The sequence below is a fragment of the Chionomys nivalis genome, chromosome 19, assembly GCF_950005125.1.
Source record: "Chionomys nivalis chromosome 19, mChiNiv1.1, whole genome shotgun sequence".
Taxonomy (NCBI): domain Eukaryota; kingdom Metazoa; phylum Chordata; class Mammalia; order Rodentia; family Cricetidae; genus Chionomys; species Chionomys nivalis.
In genome coordinates this window covers 54,392,487-54,411,318 of record NC_080104.1, presented here as the reverse complement: position 1 = coordinate 54,411,318, position 18,832 = coordinate 54,392,487, and the positions used below count along the sequence as shown (strand labels likewise).

Sequence of the window (18,832 nt, the reverse complement as noted above, 5' to 3'; positions counted from 1 at the left end):
ATGGTTTATGTTTAGAGGAAAAAGGTTCTCGAATAAGATAAAGATGATGATTGTAAAGTATCATGAATAAAAGTCACTGTGAATAAAGTTTACAATACATGAGCTACATTTCAATAATTCTATTAGAATACATGTAACTTACTCTGTAGCTGGAGGGCTGCTTGTTCTGTTTTGGGATTGTATATGTGAGTATGTACATACTGACATGTATCTGTGCATGCATGCATATGGAAGGCAGAAGTCAACCTTGACTGTCACTCCTTAAAGGCTTCCCAAACTGTCTAGTGAGACAGGGTTTTGACCATGGGCTGGGGTAGCTGGCTAGTGAGCCCCAGGACACTGCTGTCACCGCCTTTCCAGTGTTGGGATTACAGGAGTATGGCTACCACAATTTTACATGAGGTCTGGCATCCAAACAGGTGCTCATGCATGCACATCTCAGCTGAGGTCTCTCCAGAGCCTCTACATGGTGTTTTTCAGAGACAAGGTCTCTTAACTCTATAGCCTAGCCTGACTTAAAACTCATGGTAATTCTCTTCTGCCAGCCTTCAAAGTGGGGGGTGGGGTTACAGGCATATGCCAATCTATATCAGCATCATAGTTGCTTTATTATAATTTCTGGAAGCTATTTGATTATAGAAAACAGGACTGGAGAGATGGCTCAGTGGTTAAGAGCACTACCTGCTCTTCCAAAGGTCCTAAGTTCAATTCCCAGCAACCACATGGTGGCTCATAACCATCTGTATTGAGATCTGGTGCACACACGCAGACCACTGTATATTTAATTAATAAATAAATAAGACAAACAATAGGGTGGAAGGAAGGAAGGAAGGAAGGAAGGAAGGAAGGAAGGAAGGAAGGAAGGAAGAAAGGAAGCAAGCAGTATCATTGCTGGGCATTGGTAGCGAATCCAGCCTGGTCTATAAAGCAAGTTTTAGGATAGCCAGAACTACACAGAGAAACCCTGTCTCAAAAAACCAAAAAGAAAAAGAAAATAATATATCATTTTTCAATTTCTTAAAATGTCAAACATTTTTTCCTAAGATGAAACACACAAAGTTATAGCAGACAAAGTAAAAACTAATTCCTTCCAAAATCTTAAATAAAGCAGATACTAATCCTCAACTATTAAAGCTTTTGGACTAAGACTATATATGGAGTAATGTCAGGTATATAGAATAATGACAAAAATCTAAAGATCATGAGCAAAACAGACTAAAACATAAAGTTTTGGTGTCCATACACAACGAGACAAACAGTCCCACCAAGAACCACAATTCTGCCTGTGTGCAACTCTCAGTAGAGAAGTCCTTCTCCACATCAGCATCCTACTCCCCCACAGAAAACCTCCTGACCTGCCAGGACTCTCTGGAGTCTGCTCTTCTCCATCAGGCAACACCAGCACCAGTTTCCAAAACATGCGCTCATGCTTCACAGGGAAGTGCTCAGCCACGAAAGATGGCAGGTCCAGGGGTGTCCATGCAGCATTACTGGAAGGGACAGATCACAGTGAGTGAGCCACTGTACAGTCCTAAACAGGAAGAACACACACAGTGAGAGAATGACAGACCTGAGCAGCTGCTGGTGGAAGTGCTGAACCTTCATCTGATGAGCTGTCTTGTTTCTAAGCCGCCTCAACCTTCGAAGATTAAAAGAAGAAAGACACCAGGACTACAAAAGGTTATTTTCAAGCCATAGAAATAAATTAGTAGTATTTACTTGACCTAGTACCATGAATGGATTACATTTTTTTGATTGGCCAAAGGGATCCTACAGGTCATGGGCCCTAGGGGAACACTTAAAATTATTAGTCTATAAAATAAATACAGCAAAAATAAATAAATAAATAAATAAATAAATAAATAAATAAAATACAGCAATAAAATGAATCCTAATAACATACTACTAGGGCTGGAGAGATGGCTCAGTGATTAAGAGCACTGCCTACTCTTCCAAAAGTCCTGAGTTCAATTCCCAGCAACCACATGGTGGCTCACAACCATCTGTAATGAGATCTGGTGCCCTCTTCTGCCTAGCAAGCATACAGACAGACAGAATACTGTATACATAATAAATAAATAAATTATCCAAAGATCAGTCCATCAATCAGTCCTCACTTTCTTCTAGCACTAGGTGGTAATTAACAGAGACCTACAACTAGACAATAGGCAGAGAGTAAGAGACTGGAACCCTCAGCTCTAAATGGGATATCTCCATCAATTTCCTCCTCTCAAGGCTCCAGAATCTATGCACAACAAGAGGTGGAAAAATTGCTAAGAGACCAGAGGTCATGAAACAAGGAAAACAAGGAAACAGCAATCCCCAGACACACTAGGACTAATAACACATATAAACTCTTAGAGACTGTGACAGCATTCACAAGACTTATACAAGTTGAAGCCAGACAAAATGGCAGCATGGAGAAGTGGAAGTAGGCACAAAGTTCAATTCCTGATCAAGAAGCCATTTGCAATTGACAGCTACCAAGAGAGGGAAAATCAGTTCTCCCCAAAGGGGTGACACTGTGTAAATCAGCCACAGGGTAGACCTCATGCTCAGTGGTGCAGGAGCATTGTCTATATTCTGTCAATTATGCTTTAAATAAATGCTGAATGGCCAGTAGCCAAGCAGGAACTATAGGCAGGACGACCAGACAGGAAGTAGAAGCGGGGCAATGAGAACAGGAGTATTCTGGGAAGAAGGAAGCTCTTCCCCCAGTCCTGTCCAGACATGGAGGAAGGAAGATGTGGCCTGCCCTGCCGAAAAAGGTACCAAGCCTCGTGGCTAATATATACTAGAATGGGCTAATATAAGTTATAAGAGTTAACAAGAAGCCTGAGCTAATGGGCCAATCAGTTTATCATTAATATAGTCCTCTGTATGATTTTCTTTGGGGCTTTACTGGCTGTGGGAACTGGGCAGGTCAGAAACCCCAACAAGCAGGCCCTCATGTTACAGCTCAGGAGTAGTTGACCAACACAAATCAGCCTTCATGGGTTTTATTTTATTATTCTTACCTTTTGTTTTATTTTTAAGAAAGAGAAAGAACATGAAGTTGGGTGGGTGGACACTGGGAGGAGTTAGGGGAGGGGAAAGAATACAACTAAAATATACTATATGAAAAATTTAAAAATAAATAGTATTTACTGATGTTTCTGAGTGAAAAGTAATTGTCAATGTTTCCTGGTGGAGAGCATTTAGACTTTGATAAGCCAACAGGTCATACAACCCATCAAACATCTGCTGAACTATTCACAGTGAGCTGGCAACAGGAAAGACATTCTAGATATACTCTCATGGAAGAGAAGAGCCTCTGTGATGGCTTTATCCTTCACAGAACATACCTATAGGCCAGGAGAAGTGGTGCACACCTTTAATCCTAGCACTTGAGGGGCAGAGGCGGGTGGATCTGAGCTGGAGCCCAGTCAAGGCCCTGACTCTGGAGTATGTGCCAAACTATAGCCGGGCGGTGGTGGCGCACGCCTTTAATCCCAGCACTTGGGAGGCAGAGGCAGGCGGATCTCTGTGAGTTCGAGACCAGCCTGGTCTACAAGAGCTAGTTCCAGGACAGGCTCCAAAACCACAGAGAAACCCTGTCTCGAAAAACCAAACTATAACCCCCATTGACACAGCACACAGAGGTGACCATGGGATCTGAGAATCAGATGAAACCGTAGGAGGAAAGGCTCAGAGAGACCATCCTGTGATGACCAGGGGAAGAATAAACACAGCCCATTCAGGCAGTGCCCATGGCACCTCCATGTTGTCTCCCTAGGGCCTCCCCATTAAGAGGCAGACGGCTTTGAGAGCCCCCATGAAAAATGACATTGAAACTGTACCTGAAGAGAAACACCAAGCCCAAGATAGCAATGATTGAACAACCTGGACCTCAGGAACTGAACTGCTCAAGGAGACTGGAAGGAACAGCAGAGGGCCTGGCTGCGGGGCACTCAGGAAGAAAAAGACAGTTGTACAGAATACAGAAGGTGGAAGATGAAGGGAGCACAGCGGAAGCAGTTCTAGAAGCAGAAACTTAGGGCAGACTTAGGAATCACTAACGCTAAGTTACAGTCTACCAACAGAACCTGAGCCTTTCAAGGTCATGGAAAACTTGAGCCTCTTCCTGTTGGTAGGGAACACAACCCTTAAGATGCACTCCTACATCTGTCTTTACTTTCTGGCTCCACTCATCTTCATCCACAAATGCATCAGTCTAATGCATGCTGAAACTAGTCGAGGACATGTCGCTGAGCACTGACCTGGTACAGGAGATGCCTACTTTCCCCGCATGGCCCAGGTCCAAGAGGCCCCTGGACAGGTTCTCCTCAGCAATGGGGCACTCTGCACTGGGCACTAGTGCCTGCAGTCGGTCATTCATGTCCACACAGCACGGTGCAGCAGGGAAGGCCCGCATCTGGCGCCGGAGTTTCTTCCGGGCTGCAACAGCTTCCCTCCACCTACAGAGAAATCAGCATAGCATTATTAGACAGTGTTTTTATGGTTCATTCTGTGGGGAAAATACAAAGTCCAATATAATAATATGGAAATGGGCTTTTTGTCATAAAATTTTTATATTTATTTTAACATGTATGAATGTTTTGCCTGTGTACATGTATGTGCACCTTACACATGACTGTGGATAGTTGCGAGCCACCATGTGGGTGCTGGGAACTGAATCCAGATCTTTTGCAAGAACAGCAAATGTTTTTGCTTATTATAATATAAAGCGTATTACAGGTATACCAAACAATTCTACAGGTCAGGCAGTTATAAAAAGATCAAATCAAACTGTAAATGATAAGTTAAACAAACAGAAAGGAATGAAAAATACCCCCAGAAAAAAATGCATAATGCTTTATTCGCCTTAAATTTTCTTAATGCTAATAAAAAAGAATGACAACAGAGAGACATTGGATAATAGAAAAAACTTCTAAATTAAATCAGCTGGTGTATTTCAAGGATGTGTTGACCTCACAATAAAAAACAGAAGATGTGCTACGTTGGGGAAGGGGTTTCACTCGTTTCCACAGAAGAAAAGCTTATAAATACCATCAAAATTAATAAAGATTCAGTTTAAAAAAGAAAAACCTCTTGGGAAAGATAAATGATTGCTCACCCACAGAGGTGACAATCATACAGGTGATAAGGAAACCTCATAAGGGTTGGGGCAGGGTTCTGTTCTTGTCTTTACAGGAAAATACTCATCTTTAAAAAGTCAAGAACCCTGGACATTTGGATGCCTAAAGAGAAAAAAATAATAATCCGAGAAGGATCACCAAGTAAAGAAAACTGTGACTTATGAGGGCAGGTCATCTGAGGGGTAAAACTTCATTCTGTGTGTGTGTGTATTCCTATAGAGTTATAAAGTCATTTAAAAATCAAAGCAGGCTTTGGAGTTGGACAATGGCTATCCTTCTCTAAATCCAATCATGTTATTAAAAAAAAAATTCAGCCGGGCGATGGTGGCGCACGCCTTTAATCCCAGCACTCGGGAGGCAGAGGCAGGCGGATCTCTGTGAGTTCGAGACCAGCCTGGTCTACAGAGCTAGTTCCAGGACAGGCTCCAAAGCCACAGAGAAACCCTGTCTCAAAAAACCAAAAAAAAAAAAAAAAAAAAAAAAAAAAAAAAAAAAAAAAAAAAAAAAAAATTCAGAGTTTCTGTCTCATGTCAGGAGCCATCTGGTATGGGACAGAAGAAAGAAAAAGTTTACAAAACCTTTTGCTTTTCCCCATGGCTATTTTTTGTTTTTATCATATCTTTCGTTAAGTATATGTGTATATAAATAATGTTTAAGTTTTCCACAATAACAGAAGATTTTCCTGCAGTAATATTTGAAGTTTCCAGGAAGAAGCTGGGGTCCCACAACGACTCCACCTGGATGATATAATGTCATGATGCTGATAGCACTACTATAAGACTGGTTTTGGGTACCAGCTGCTCAAGATGGTTCCAACTTAGCTGAAATGGGGCACCTTCTTCCAATGTTCTAGCCAGAACTTCCAAATAAAAAGTTCAGAAAAATCCTAATGACTACTCAGAGATTATTTGCAACTATACAAGACAGTAATCTTGAAACTTAATCATCATTTTACTTTTACAAGATCCCATAAAAAAAAAAATTGCCCTCACAACAGCTGGAAGCAATTCTAAAAGATGATGTCCCCTCTCCCAACAAAGTTTGTCCTCAGGGTTAGAGAGGGGTTGATTATTGGTCATACAGTGTTGGGGGCTGGGGTGGAAATTATGTAGGCCTAGAGATCTATTAAAAAAAGGGGGGGGGAATTGAATGGGATAATAGGTAGATTTGTGTGAGCTTACTCACAATAATAGTAATAATAGTGAGTAATAAAGTGAATACTTGTGAGTTATCATTTATGGACAATTTACATTGGTATATATTCTTATACATTGATACAAGTTCAAATTATATTTGTTATATTGAATATTATCCTATTTCTGTTTACAATATTTATATACCTATGCAAAGTTATTTTGTCAGATTATATGCATGCATGTTCTACGTTTGTTTAAGACATTTGATATATTGATACAATCTTAGGATATATTTATCACATTGCATTATATAGTTCCACCTCTAATCAAGATACTTATACATTGTTTACATTGTGAGGTCATTGTCCTCATTTACCACACAGTTGTTTAAAGACTGTTTAATTTTCTGATATGAAGTCTTAGTCTTTAAGTTATGTAGGTATTAAGCATTATAGGTCAAGTCATTCATGTTTGTCATACTTATAGTCAGACTAATTAGGTTCTTTAGCTACACAGAGACTGTATTCTGTACAGATAGGTAAGGCACAACTGTTCATTTTTCTCTGAACTCCTCCCTGCTTCTCCCCTCCCCTTCAAGCCTCTCCCAAGGTTCTTTCTCATGCTCCCAGTTTACTCAGGAGATCTAGTTTTTCTCTACTTCTCGTGTAGATTAGATCTATGTATGTCTCTCTTAGAGTCCTCATTGTTGTTTAGGTTCTCTGGGATTGTGATTTGTAGGCTGGTTTTCTTTATGTTTTAAAACCACTTATGAGTGAGTACATATAATAATTGTCTTTCTGGGTCAGTGTTACCTCACTCAAAATGATGTTTTCTAGCTCCATCCATTTGCCTGCAAATTTCAAGATGTCAGATACATTTTTACAGAACATGCTCTGAGCCGTCATCGCTGGCTAGTGGAACTGATGGCTCACAGACACTGAACTGATAAAGGACTTCCATGTGGGTGGACAATTCCTGACAGAACAGAAGACTCACCGTTGTAGATACTTGCAGAAGCACTGAAGTTCCTGGAGTGTCTCTTTTGCAGTCTGGAAAATTTCCTCAGCAAGAAACAAATCCACCAGGTGTGCACAGACGGCTTCACAACAGCGGGCCATGCGGACCTTCTGGTCTGTCTCTACTGCACTCCTAGAGTACAGAGCAATTAGCACAGAAGCTGCTAACCAACGGCTACTGACACTTAAAGACTTGCTTTAAAAATGAGTCTAGGCTAATCCTAGCACTCAGGAGGCAGAGGCAGGCGGATCTCTGTGAGTTCGAGACCAGCCTGGTCTACAGAGCTAGTTCCAGGACAGGCTCCAAAGCCACAGAGAAACCCTGTCTCGAAAAACGGAAAAAAAAAAAAAAAAAAAAAAAAAAGAGTCTGGGCTGGGAATGTGGTAAAGCATCTCTCCTGGTTAGTTTTGTGTCAGCTTGACACAGGATTACAGTAAGAGAAACCTCAGCTGAGAAAATGCCTCCATCAGATTACCTATAGGCAAGTGTGTAGGGCATTTCCTTGATTAATGATTGGTATGAGAGCCCAGCCAGACAGGGTTGGTGCCATTTGGCTGGGACATGCAGGACATGTATAAGAAAGTAGGCTGATCAAGTAAGGAGAAACAAGCCAAAAAGTAGCAATGCTCCATGGCTTCTGCTTCAGTTCCTGCCTCTAGGTGCCTGCCTTGAGTTCCTGTCCTGACTTCCTTGAATAACGAACTGTGAGGTTGCACTGGATGCCTAATAAACCCTTTCCTGCCCAAGCTGCTTTCACTCATGGGATTTATCACAGCAGCACAAACCAAACTAGGACAACATCTGCCGAGCATGTGCAAGACCCTCACTTTGACTACTGTGCCCATCCCAGAAGAGCTAGAGTCCATTTTCATATGGAAATATAGTTAACATCTTCACTCTAAGAGAAAATTTAAGACTTTTATTTTTACTTATAAGTAGATACCTGAAAGAGAAAAATATCCTACTGGGTGCCGGATCAAGTTCAAGTAAGCCAGTGTAACAATCCAGAAACAAACTTTTACCCCACCAAGGTATGGCAGCCTATACACATGCTCCTAATACCCGGGACCTGAGGTGAGAGCACCGCTTGGACCCAGCAGTTAAATAGTGTTAGTAACAAACAAGAGCCTGCACTCCAAGCCGACACACACGCTCTATTTAATTCAGTGGGGAAGAGGATTCCAGTGTACCATGGGTTCATGTGGAGGTTTCAGGACAACTTTTGAAAGTCGGTTTTCTTATTCCACTATGTGGTTGTGGAGATTGAATTCAGATCATCAAGCTTGGCAACAAGTACCTTTGAATTTTAATTTGAAATGACCCCTGAGACAACCCAAAGTCTCATCAGCAATATAAGGTGTCTACAATTAGATGGATCTCACACACCGGCCAAACACTAGTGGCTACTAGGAAGGCTTTCCCTCCGATACATCACTCTCAGACTTCTCTATTTTTCAAAGTTAAAGTCTCCTTGTTAACCCCAGGTGACCTAGAATTTGCTTTGTCACCTAAGCTGGCCTCAGACCTATGATTCTCCTACCGCAGTCTCACGAGTGCTGGGATAACAGGCATGTACCACTGTCCCCAGACACAAAAAGAAAACAACAGTAAGTGCTGTATGTATGTACGCCCCATGTGTGTGGGTGCCTGCAGAGGCCAGAAAAGGGCGCCAGAGCGCTGGAGCTATGAGTGACTGGAGCACCCGGTATAGTTACTGGGAACTAGACATGGGTCCTCTGGGAGAACAGCAAGCATTCAAATCACTGAGACATCTCTCTGGCCCCCAAAAGAAATTTTTAAATGACAAAATTCTATCAAGCAGGTGGCACAAAACTATGAAATATATTGGTGACAAAATTGACATAAGTTCAATTAGAGAAGATTCATTTCCAGTAACTAGAGACAGCTCAGGACTAAGCCAAACTCTTTTTTTGTTTGTTTTGTTTTGTTTTTCGAGACAGGATTTCTCTGTGGCTTTGGAGCCTGTCCTGGAACTAGCTCTTGTAGACCAGGCTGGTCTCGAACTCACAGAGATCCGCCTGCCTCTGCCTCCCGAGTGCTGGGATTAAAGGCATGCGCCACCACCGCCCGGCCCTAAGCCAAACTCTTAAGACAGCTGAAACTGCGAACACTTTCCTCATGTGTCATCAAGCCCTGGGTTTTTATCTGTGTCCTAACATTTCTTCCTGGGATTAAAAACGAATTCACTAGCTGGGCATGATGGCACTTGGGAGGTAGAGACAGGTGATTTTGTCTGAGTTTGAGGCTACCCTGGTCTACAAAGCGAGTTGCAGGCCAGCCAGAACTACACAGTGAGATACTGTCTCAAAACAAAAACAAAAACAAACAGAACAACCCAACATACTAGTACATGGGTGGCTGATGTAGAAGAACATCCACATGTTCACAGCCAACAGGAGCTACACAGTGCAGCTAGGCTAGTCTAGGCTACTAAGTGTGACTCTGCCTCAAAGAACGGACAACTTGCCATCATTCTGTGAAATCTCTTCCTTACAATAACTAAAGAGGATCCCAACTAACAGAAACAGGAAGAACCATCCACTGTCTGGGTGGGCTTCCATCCACTGGGAGCTGCATGTACACTGTGGTCCACCACTTCATGTTATCTCGGGGAAACAAGCACAGAACAGACAGACAGATCTTCCTTCACAACCGGCACCCTTTCTTTCCTGAAGCTCAACAGTAAAATGAAGAAAGCTCTTAGGTGAAAAGTCTCAGGAAATCTAACACATACAAGTAAAAAGGTTCTCTTACTTGAAAAACAATGGCATATGGGCCGGTATAGAAAGGATTCAGCTAGTAAACCTGCTCACAGACACAACCCATGCCTCCTCATGCAGGGTCCATAAGGAGAATGAAGCAGAGCTCCCTATTAGAAAGGATATTACATCTGGCTATCTAAAAGGCAAGCTTCTCAGGGGGCATGGCAGTGCATGCCTCTAATGCCAGCATTTGGCAGGTCAGACAGGTGGAGCTCTGCATGTCTGAGGCGAAGGCCAGTCTGGTCTACAAAGAATAACCCTGCTATGCACACACTATAACTGACTTGGCCATCGTGCCTCCTGCCTCCTCCCACACTTGTGGCACTCAGGGCCCCAGCGCTCCACTCACTTTAATTCCTGGGAGCAGGCTTCCCGCACACACTCTGTCACCATGAGTTCTGTCAGCTCTGCAGCCAGGCCCTCGCTCAGCTGAGTCAACACCAGTTCTCTCTCTTGCTTCAACCTATGGGCAGAAGAACAGAAACACAAAGGGAATACTTATGAATAAAAATAAATGAGGGAGCCGGGCGGTGGTGGCGCACGCCTTTAATCCCAGCACTCGGGAGGCAGAGGCAGGCGGATCTCTGTGAGTTCGAGACCAGCCTGGTCTACAAGAGCTAGTTCCAGGACAGGCTCCAAAACCACAGAGAAACCCTGTCTCGAAAAACCAAAAATAAATAAATAAATAAATAAATAAATAAATAAATAAATAAATAAATAAATGAGGGTTGGAGAGATGGCTCAGTTGTTAAGAGTGCAGAGGACCTGAGTTCATGTCCCAGCATTCACATGCAACTGCCTGTAACTACAGCTCCAGAGACCTGACACCTCCTTCTAGCCTCCACAGAACCTGCATTTACATATATATGCCGTCCACCTCCCAACACACAACACATATCCCCCACATACACACACAACCCTTTCTCTTCGTCAAATCATGAGGATGTTGAATAGCCCAACAGGGGTCAGATGGCAACACAATGAACAGCAAAAGGGGTATCAGAGATCAGGGCTGGTACAAACTGACCTCTGTGCCCAGCTACAGGAACAGGAAATACCCACCTTTCCTCTTCAGCCTGCCGCTTTTCTTCCTCTCTTCTCTGCCTTTCCATGGATACTTCTTCAGCAGCAACATGCCTCAATATGCCTGTGGTTTCAGCTGTTATCAGATCCTCCACGGCAGCATCAGAAACACTTAACAAAACGAAACAGATGGCATCAAACTCAGCAAAAGTGTAAACCACCATTCACTCTTTCCAGGTGAGATTTGCTTGTGAAATGCAGAGACAGTTCAATACATGAAAACCAATCACAGGCTGCAGGATGGCTCAGCAATAAAGTATGTGCATAAATGAGCACAGAACATAAAAAATAAGGACCAAAGCCATCAGTCATGAGAGCACAGAGTCAAACTTATAGTGAGATACCACTTCCTGTCACAAAGAAAGGGAGGAAGAAGGAGAACCACTACACTGGATGTGGTGGTTCACGACTGCAACCCTAGTGGTCAAGAGGCTAAGGAAATCGGAGCCAGAACTCAGAGTCAGAACTCAAGACTACGGGCTGGGGATGGTGGAGCACACCTTTAGTCCCAGCACTAGGGAGGCTGAAACAGGCTGAATTGGAGGCTAGCCTAGCCTGCATAGTGAGACCCTGTCTCAAAAGCAACCCGCCCCCCAAAAAATTAGGGTTAGGGGTAGAGAAATGGCTCAGCAGCTAAGCGCACTAGTTATTCTTCCAGAGGATCTGAATTTGATACTCAGCATGCACATGACACCTCACAATCATCTGTAACTCCAGTTCCAGGGGAGCTGATGTCTTCTTCTGGCCTCTGCAGGTACCAGACATGCATGAATATTCACACATACATGCAGGCAAAACACTCAAACACATAAAATTTAAAATAAACAAGTAAATAAATAAATGACAGGTAAATAAATACATTTCAAAACATTTAAAAAAGCAACCACAAATGGAAATCACGTGCTAACAAGAAATAAAGGTGAGAGCTGGGTGGAGCGCACACCTTTAATCCCAGCACTCAGGAGGCAGAGGCAGGAGGATCTTTGTGAGTTCGAGGCCAGCCTGGTCTATTTTTTCTGCCTTGAAAAAATAATCAAGAAAAAAAAAAGAAAGAACTAAAGGACAGGAACAGGAGAAAACTACATCCATCTAGAAAACAGAGGAAACATTTAGGCCTCAGAGAGAGAAGTGCAAAGCCCTTGAAACTGGCACTGTGGCTCATAACCACATAGAACTGGGTCTTGCTGATGAATGAGAACAGCTTATAAGGACATGATTGTCCCCAGAGAGCAAATAACAGCTGAGCAAGAAAGGCTGGCATGCCAGGTGTCACTCACCCCAGAGCTGCGGCTACATAGGCTGCTCCAGCTGTGCTGACTTCTTCACAGTCCACTTGGAGAGTCTCCTGGATGAGCTCGTCCACCAGCTGCACCAGGTCCTACGGAGAGACCAGTACAGGGTTGAATACTTCTCAGTGAATACGCATCAAGGTTTTCCTGGTAAAGCACGCGGCTTTAGTCTGCACAGTCAGGAAGACCTCTGAACAACAAGAACAACAAAAGGTGCCTTCGGGCTGGGGCAAGCCTGCTATGACTGCCCTGGAGGTGGCCCCCAATAGCACCTTTATACATCATTTCTTCCTCACATCAAAATCCTCAATTTCTGTGACCTTTAGGCTGGTGCTCAAGACTCCCTGATCCTCCAGAAGGGTCAGCGATTCACAACCAAGTTCCTCACTTGTGCAACAGAGAAGTTCTGCTCAAAACCAAAGCCACCCGCTGTCTACAGGCACAAAGCAGTGCTGTGACCCCACAGGCCCTGGTCTGTCCATCCGCTGGTGTCACCCTGGAGCGAATACTGAACAGTCGGAACAGACGTGTGAATTCAGGTTAGTACGAGGGCAGGAGCCACTCAAGCGTACTCCTGACTGCCATAAAGATGAGGTCTCTGGGGCTGGAGAGATGGCTCAGAGGTTAAGACCACTGACTGCTCTTCTGGGGTCCTGAGTTCAATTCCCAGCAACCGCATGATGGCTCACACTTATCTATAATGAGATCTGGTGCCCAGAACACTGTATACATAATAAATAAATAAATAAATAAATAAATAAATCTTTTAAAAAAGATGGGGTCTCTACAGCTACCCTGAAGACAGTGGCCTTACGTCTATCACCTGAGACTAGGACCTGGATAGGCCCTCTCCTTCACTTTCCCAACTCTGGTTCCTATCCAATGAAACCAGGCAACACAGTCCCCTCACATAAAATGTTTATAGATTTCATGAAGATGCCTACCGAGTCAGAGTACAGAGGAACAGGTTTTGGAGGCAGCAGCTCGGGCTGCATGGAGGACTGGAAAAGACCAGGTGCTACAGCTGGGGCCAGTGGTGCCACATGAATCACTGGTGTGGATGAGGGTGCAGGAGGCGGCTGTGGGAGGAGAGCCAGTGGGGGCACATCCACCTCTGCCTCATGCTCCTCTCCTCGCCCACCACCTAGAAAGAAACACACAGATGCTTGTCACCAGAATCACATAGCTACAATCTCTACGAAAGGCCCAGAGCTATCCAAACCCTATGGAGTGGACCGCCCTCTTGACAACTATCCTTTGGGTATAGGCATAGGATAATATTTGTTTTGTGTGGAAACTGCATCAGGGTATCACAAGCACTAACAAGGGCTTCAAAACCCCAAATCCAGGCAAAGTGAGAGCTATCCAAACATCTGGCCAAGAGCCAGCCCTGCAGACCGAGACAGAATCTCTGTGAGAGGGAGGCTTCAAGAGGGAAAGCCCTACAGCTTCACTCACCCGCTGCTTCGGCACCAGATCTCTGAGCGCTGATGGGCAGCTCTGTTGCCAGGCTCTCCCCAACATACTTATTCTGGGAGTTAAAGCTGCACACAGGAGTGTGGCGAGGTACAGGGGGCAGTGGCCCTCCATTCACGACTTCTCCAACAGACACAGTCAGCTTCTGGGCAATAAACACTGACTTCCTGGCCTTGGATAATCCCTCTGGTTCCATGAATGCCGACCGATTAAGCTCAACACAGCTACAAACACAAAGAGCCCACAGAAAGAAGTCAGGGGGAAAAGAAGACAACTATGCCTCTTCAAACCCAACTACTGGATCCCTATTAGAGCAAGACTGGACAGATATGAGGAGAAAGCTTCCAGTCTTGAGGAATCACAGGACCCGGGGCATTATCAGCCATGCATGGAATGACACAAACCACTGTGCTCCTCTTTCAGAGCTGCAGCCCACTCATTTAAAGTCACAGTACTTCCCTGAGGAGGAACTGCATTGGGCCAAGGAAACAAACAGAATGTCAAGCGTAACGGTGCCATTATCTGGGAAACAGTTTGTGGCATCAATAGCCTCCAAGCCCTGACTACAGTTCCAGAGTACTTGACACGGCCTACTGAACTCCCAGCTCTGCTACCAGGTGTGCAGGGGTCAAACAGGGGAGAAACAAAGGCAAGCTTCAAAGAACACAGTAGAAAAATCCTTTTTATCTTTAGGTTCTCTGGTTGCTGATGAAAAGCAATGATGTCTGGTTTGTTTTATTCTCAAATTCCTGGTTGAGCACACCTTTAATCAAACCACTTGGGAGCAGACCACTGTGAGTTTAAGGCCAGCCAGGGCTATATACCCTATCTCAAAACGAAACAAAAGCAAAAGAACGAACTTTGGTCTTGACCTGTGTGTGCCCTGAGACTATTCCCTAGGTTCACAGTAGGAAAGCAATACACAAAACAGCCTTCTCAGAGGCCCAATAAGTAGCCCTTTATCAGAATTTTAAAAAGGTGTCTGTGTGTTGTGGGGGCGGGGCAGAGAGAGAGAAGCATATAGGTGTGGTCTCAGCTCTTACCCATCAGCCACAGTGAGGCCATGGCAATTGAGGAAGTCTGTTGCTTCTTCACAATCTCTGAATAACAGCATGCGTACAACACCATCCAGGGGGAAGACGGTAGAGCGCTGTGTGCTCACAGTGTATGCAACATTGAGTGCTCGGAGGGCGTCCTTACGGATCTGAAAGAAGCCGCGTGGACGCAAGCTCAGCGGGAAACACAGTTAAAGGAAGAGCATGGCCAGCCAGCCACACAATCATGAGCTCCTGCTACAGCTCAGTCCCTACTTCCCTATCTAGGAAGAGCTCACCCTGATCTCTCTCTCAGTGCTCATATTCCCTCAAACTGCCTTTCTTCCCTGTTGTACACAATTACCATGAAATGTACTTTATGTATTCACCATCTTTAGCTCTGGCCTCTTTTCTATTGTCAGTAGTGTCGAAATGGGAACTGTGTTGGTTTTGTTCCCATGCACTCTGAGCATTAGGAAGAGAGCCAGGCAGAAGAGTTAAGTGGTGGTGGCATAATGTGGGATGTCCTTCTGTATATGTGTTGCTCTTATTGGTTAATGAATAAAGTTCCTTTGGACTATGGCAAGGCAGGATAAAGCCAAGCTGGAAGAAATATAGAGAGAGATGCCATGTAGCTGCCAAAGGAGAAAGAGCCAGAAATTACTGGTAGGCCACAGGCTCATGGTGATACATAGATCAAAAGAAATAGGTTAATTTAAGATGCAAGTGTTAACTAATAAGAAGCCTGAGCTAACAGGCCAAACAGTGTTATAATTAATATAGTTTCTGTGTGACTATTCAGGTCTGGGCGGCCAGAAGCTAAAGAGCAGGCTCCATCTACAGTAGCACACACCTTTAATACCACCACTTGGGAGGCAGAGGCAGATGAATCCCTATGAGTTTTAGGTCAGCCTAGACTACAGGGTGAGTTCCAGAACAGCCAGGGATACACAGAGAAACCCTGTTTTCTTACTTAAAATGGCCTATAGCAGCTAACATTATAGTAACATTACTATTCAATTAAACAGTAAAAACTACTCTCTGCCTCCTTAGCTGCTTGAGGACCACATCATGAATGACATAGTAACTATCTGGACCAGGAAGTCCATGACTAACCATCTGCTTCAGATAAAACAAATTGTCACTGACGCCCTTCACACTGGGAAAGCATCCATATCAAAGACAAAATTTCAGGAAAAGCTAGTCAAAGTGAACAAAACAATACCAGATGTCACCACTGCATTGGGATTTAAAACAACTGGGTAGTAGAAAGACAACTGACTTTGGCTTGATGTGTGATTCTCTGGATTATAGCAAAAAGACTAAGCTTACATACAGACTTGACAGACTTGGGAGAAGTGGCCCCATGAAAAGAAAGAGGCCTCCAGAAAACAGGGAAAAAAATTCAAGAGCAGAATGAGGAGGGTCAGAGGTGGCACTGCCAAACAGTGACTGGAGACTGGGTAACAGCAAAATGAGCAGAGTTTCTGCAAGAATGGTGCAAATGCCTAAGGAGAAGACAAACCATAAAAACATCAAACAATTAAAAAAAAAAAATAGTAACTGCAAGTTCCACTTGACAAAATGCACAGACTTCCCTAAGAGGAAGGTTATTAGTAATGTTTTCATTTGTTCCAGAATTGGTGACAGGCAAGTCTAACAACAGCAAGCAAACTGGTCAAAGAGTCTTTGCTAGAGCTGTAGAGAGCAGATGTGTAGACAATGGAACAAAGTCAAGTGCATGTTTAACAAAGATGTCAACACGCCCTGGAGAAAGGAAAGCATCTTCAACAAACAGGGCTAGGAAAACTGATGTCCGTGTGCAAGAGGAAGAAATTAGATCTGTACCTATCACCTTGCACAAAAAAACTAACTCGGATCAAAGACCTAAATGTGAGCCCTTAACCACAGAAACTACTAGAATAGACACAGGCAGCACCTACATGATAAGAGGTGGAAAGGACTTTCTGAGTAGGACTCCATCTGCCCAAGAGTTAAGGCCAACAACTGAGAGCTGGGACTTCAGGAAACTAAACTTCTGTACAGTTAAAGAAACATGCAATAGGGTGGAGAGGAAGCCTACAGAATGGGAAAGAATCTTTGTCAATTGTACATCTGACAGAGGATTAATATTCAGAGTACACAAAAAATCAAAAACATAACAAAACAAACAAAAAAAAACAACTCGTTAAAAAAACAGGCCTGAGACATGAACAGAGAGTTCTCAAAAGAAGCCAAAGGAATGGGGAGTCTGTCATGAGATTGTGTCAACTACAGATAACAGAAGCTACATCCATGAAGGCTTACGGACATGACTGTTTAAACATGAGCTCAACAGGGACAACAACAGATACACTAATGTACAGAAGAAAGCCAAGGAGGCCTCAACTCTATACAAAGAACTACCGACAACTAATGACATCCCAGGGGAGGCCTTACCCTCTCTGAGGAGTGAATTGGGGGGTGGGTGAGTGGGAGAAGAAGAGGAAGGGGGAACTGGGATTGGTATGGAAAATAAATTTAAAAAACTTCCAACATCTAAAGAATGCTGAGAGTGGGAAGAAATATTCTTCCTTGGGCTGGAGAGATGGCTCAGAGGTTAGGAACACTGGCTGCTCTTCCAGAGGTCCTTAGTTCAATGCCCAGCAACAACATGGTGGCTCACAATCATCTGTAGTGAGAGCTGGTGCCCTCTTCTGGCCTGTACATGCCAGCAGAACATCACACACATAGTAAATAAATAAATAAACAAACAAATAAGAAAGAAAGAAAGAATAGAAAACAAGGTCTACCTCAAGGAAAAGCACACCAATTGATTATCTAATACCAGTGGTAACCCCTGAAAACAAATATACAAAAAACATTATCTAGACTAAGCAGGTTGTCCTTATATCTAAGAGTGTGCGTGTGTCCCCTCCAGATAAGTCCCCTCTCCTATCTGCAGAGGCCAAGCAGAATCACCCCATGCCCAGCTGAAGGAGTATGTTCATGGGAAGGGCATACTGGGGAAGAGTGACAGTACCAGTCATTTCTCATTCGCTCAATACCTGCAGACTAACCTGGCCTCTACTGAAATCTCCAAGCCAATTAAAAATGCTGAAGCTATCAACTAACTAGAACTAAGACCAAGAATTTTTAATCCCTTTATTTAAAATAAATAAATAAGTAATGGTCTTCTGAATGCCTCTGAAGTCTCAAGACCAAGCACACACAGGGCAGAGCAGAAAAAGAGGTATTTAAGCATCATCAGCCTCATTCTCAAAACAGTTGGCTAGTTTTTGTTTTTTCTGGAGTCTTTATATGTTACTCTGGCTGTCCTCTAAAAATTTTTATCAATACTAAGAATTTCGAAGTTAAGCATTTTGTAGAATATAGTATTTGTGGTTTAGGGTTTGTTTTCATGAAAGGCAACTGTGTTGAACTCAACCTGCCATCCCAAAGGTTTCTGTGAGCTGCAGAACTCTTCCCACTGCATGCTCTCTCCTGGTGGAGACCCATGACAGCCCATCATCCCAGGTTAAACCAGAAACACCTTGCTGAGCTGTGACAGGCTCCAAGAGCTGACGGACAGCTGCCCATTTGGAAGAGTACAGGAGCAGAGAAGCAGTTCGACACTTCAAGTTACTGTTTTTGTTCCTATGCTGCTAGTGGTGCTTCTACCCACCTGGTTAAAGTAACAGTGTAGCAGGCACGCATTCAGGTAAGAAGCAGACTGGACCAGTTTGAAGAATCTCACGAAATTATTACTGTTCAATGCGGCAAAAGCCTGGACAGCAAAGTTGACCTCGGGGGAGTTCCTAACATCAGGGTGGAACTGCTGCACTTCTCTGTAAGGAGCCAAAACCGTTAGTGTTGATTTAAGTCAGTCCGATAAAA

General features: G+C 43.7%; 1 protein-coding gene and 1 pseudogene across 2 annotated transcripts in view; one reads left to right on the top strand and one right to left on the bottom strand.

Moving 5' to 3' along the window:
* The window catches only part of Mcm3ap (minichromosome maintenance complex component 3 associated protein), a 49,866-nt gene that overhangs the window by 16,605 nt on the left and 14,429 nt on the right, over nucleotides 1-18,832 (bottom strand). For both annotated transcript variants that reach the window (XM_057751924.1, XM_057751925.1), the window contains exons 10-20: nucleotides 18,621-18,783; nucleotides 14,966-15,126; nucleotides 13,905-14,146; nucleotides 13,391-13,590; nucleotides 12,435-12,535; nucleotides 11,137-11,268; nucleotides 10,424-10,537; nucleotides 7,271-7,423; nucleotides 4,260-4,457; nucleotides 1,571-1,639; nucleotides 1,356-1,490 (exon numbers count right to left, since the gene is read on the bottom strand). In XM_057751924.1, the coding sequence (XP_057607907.1) occupies nucleotides 1,356-1,490; nucleotides 1,571-1,639; nucleotides 4,260-4,457; nucleotides 7,271-7,423; nucleotides 10,424-10,537; nucleotides 11,137-11,268; nucleotides 12,435-12,535; nucleotides 13,391-13,590; nucleotides 13,905-14,146; nucleotides 14,966-15,126; nucleotides 18,621-18,783 (1,668 nt within the window). The remainder of the gene's footprint in view (nucleotides 1-1,355; nucleotides 1,491-1,570; nucleotides 1,640-4,259; nucleotides 4,458-7,270; nucleotides 7,424-10,423; nucleotides 10,538-11,136; nucleotides 11,269-12,434; nucleotides 12,536-13,390; nucleotides 13,591-13,904; nucleotides 14,147-14,965; nucleotides 15,127-18,620; nucleotides 18,784-18,832) is intronic.
* LOC130861964 (40S ribosomal protein S24-like) lies at nucleotides 16,028-16,408 on the top strand (annotated as a pseudogene).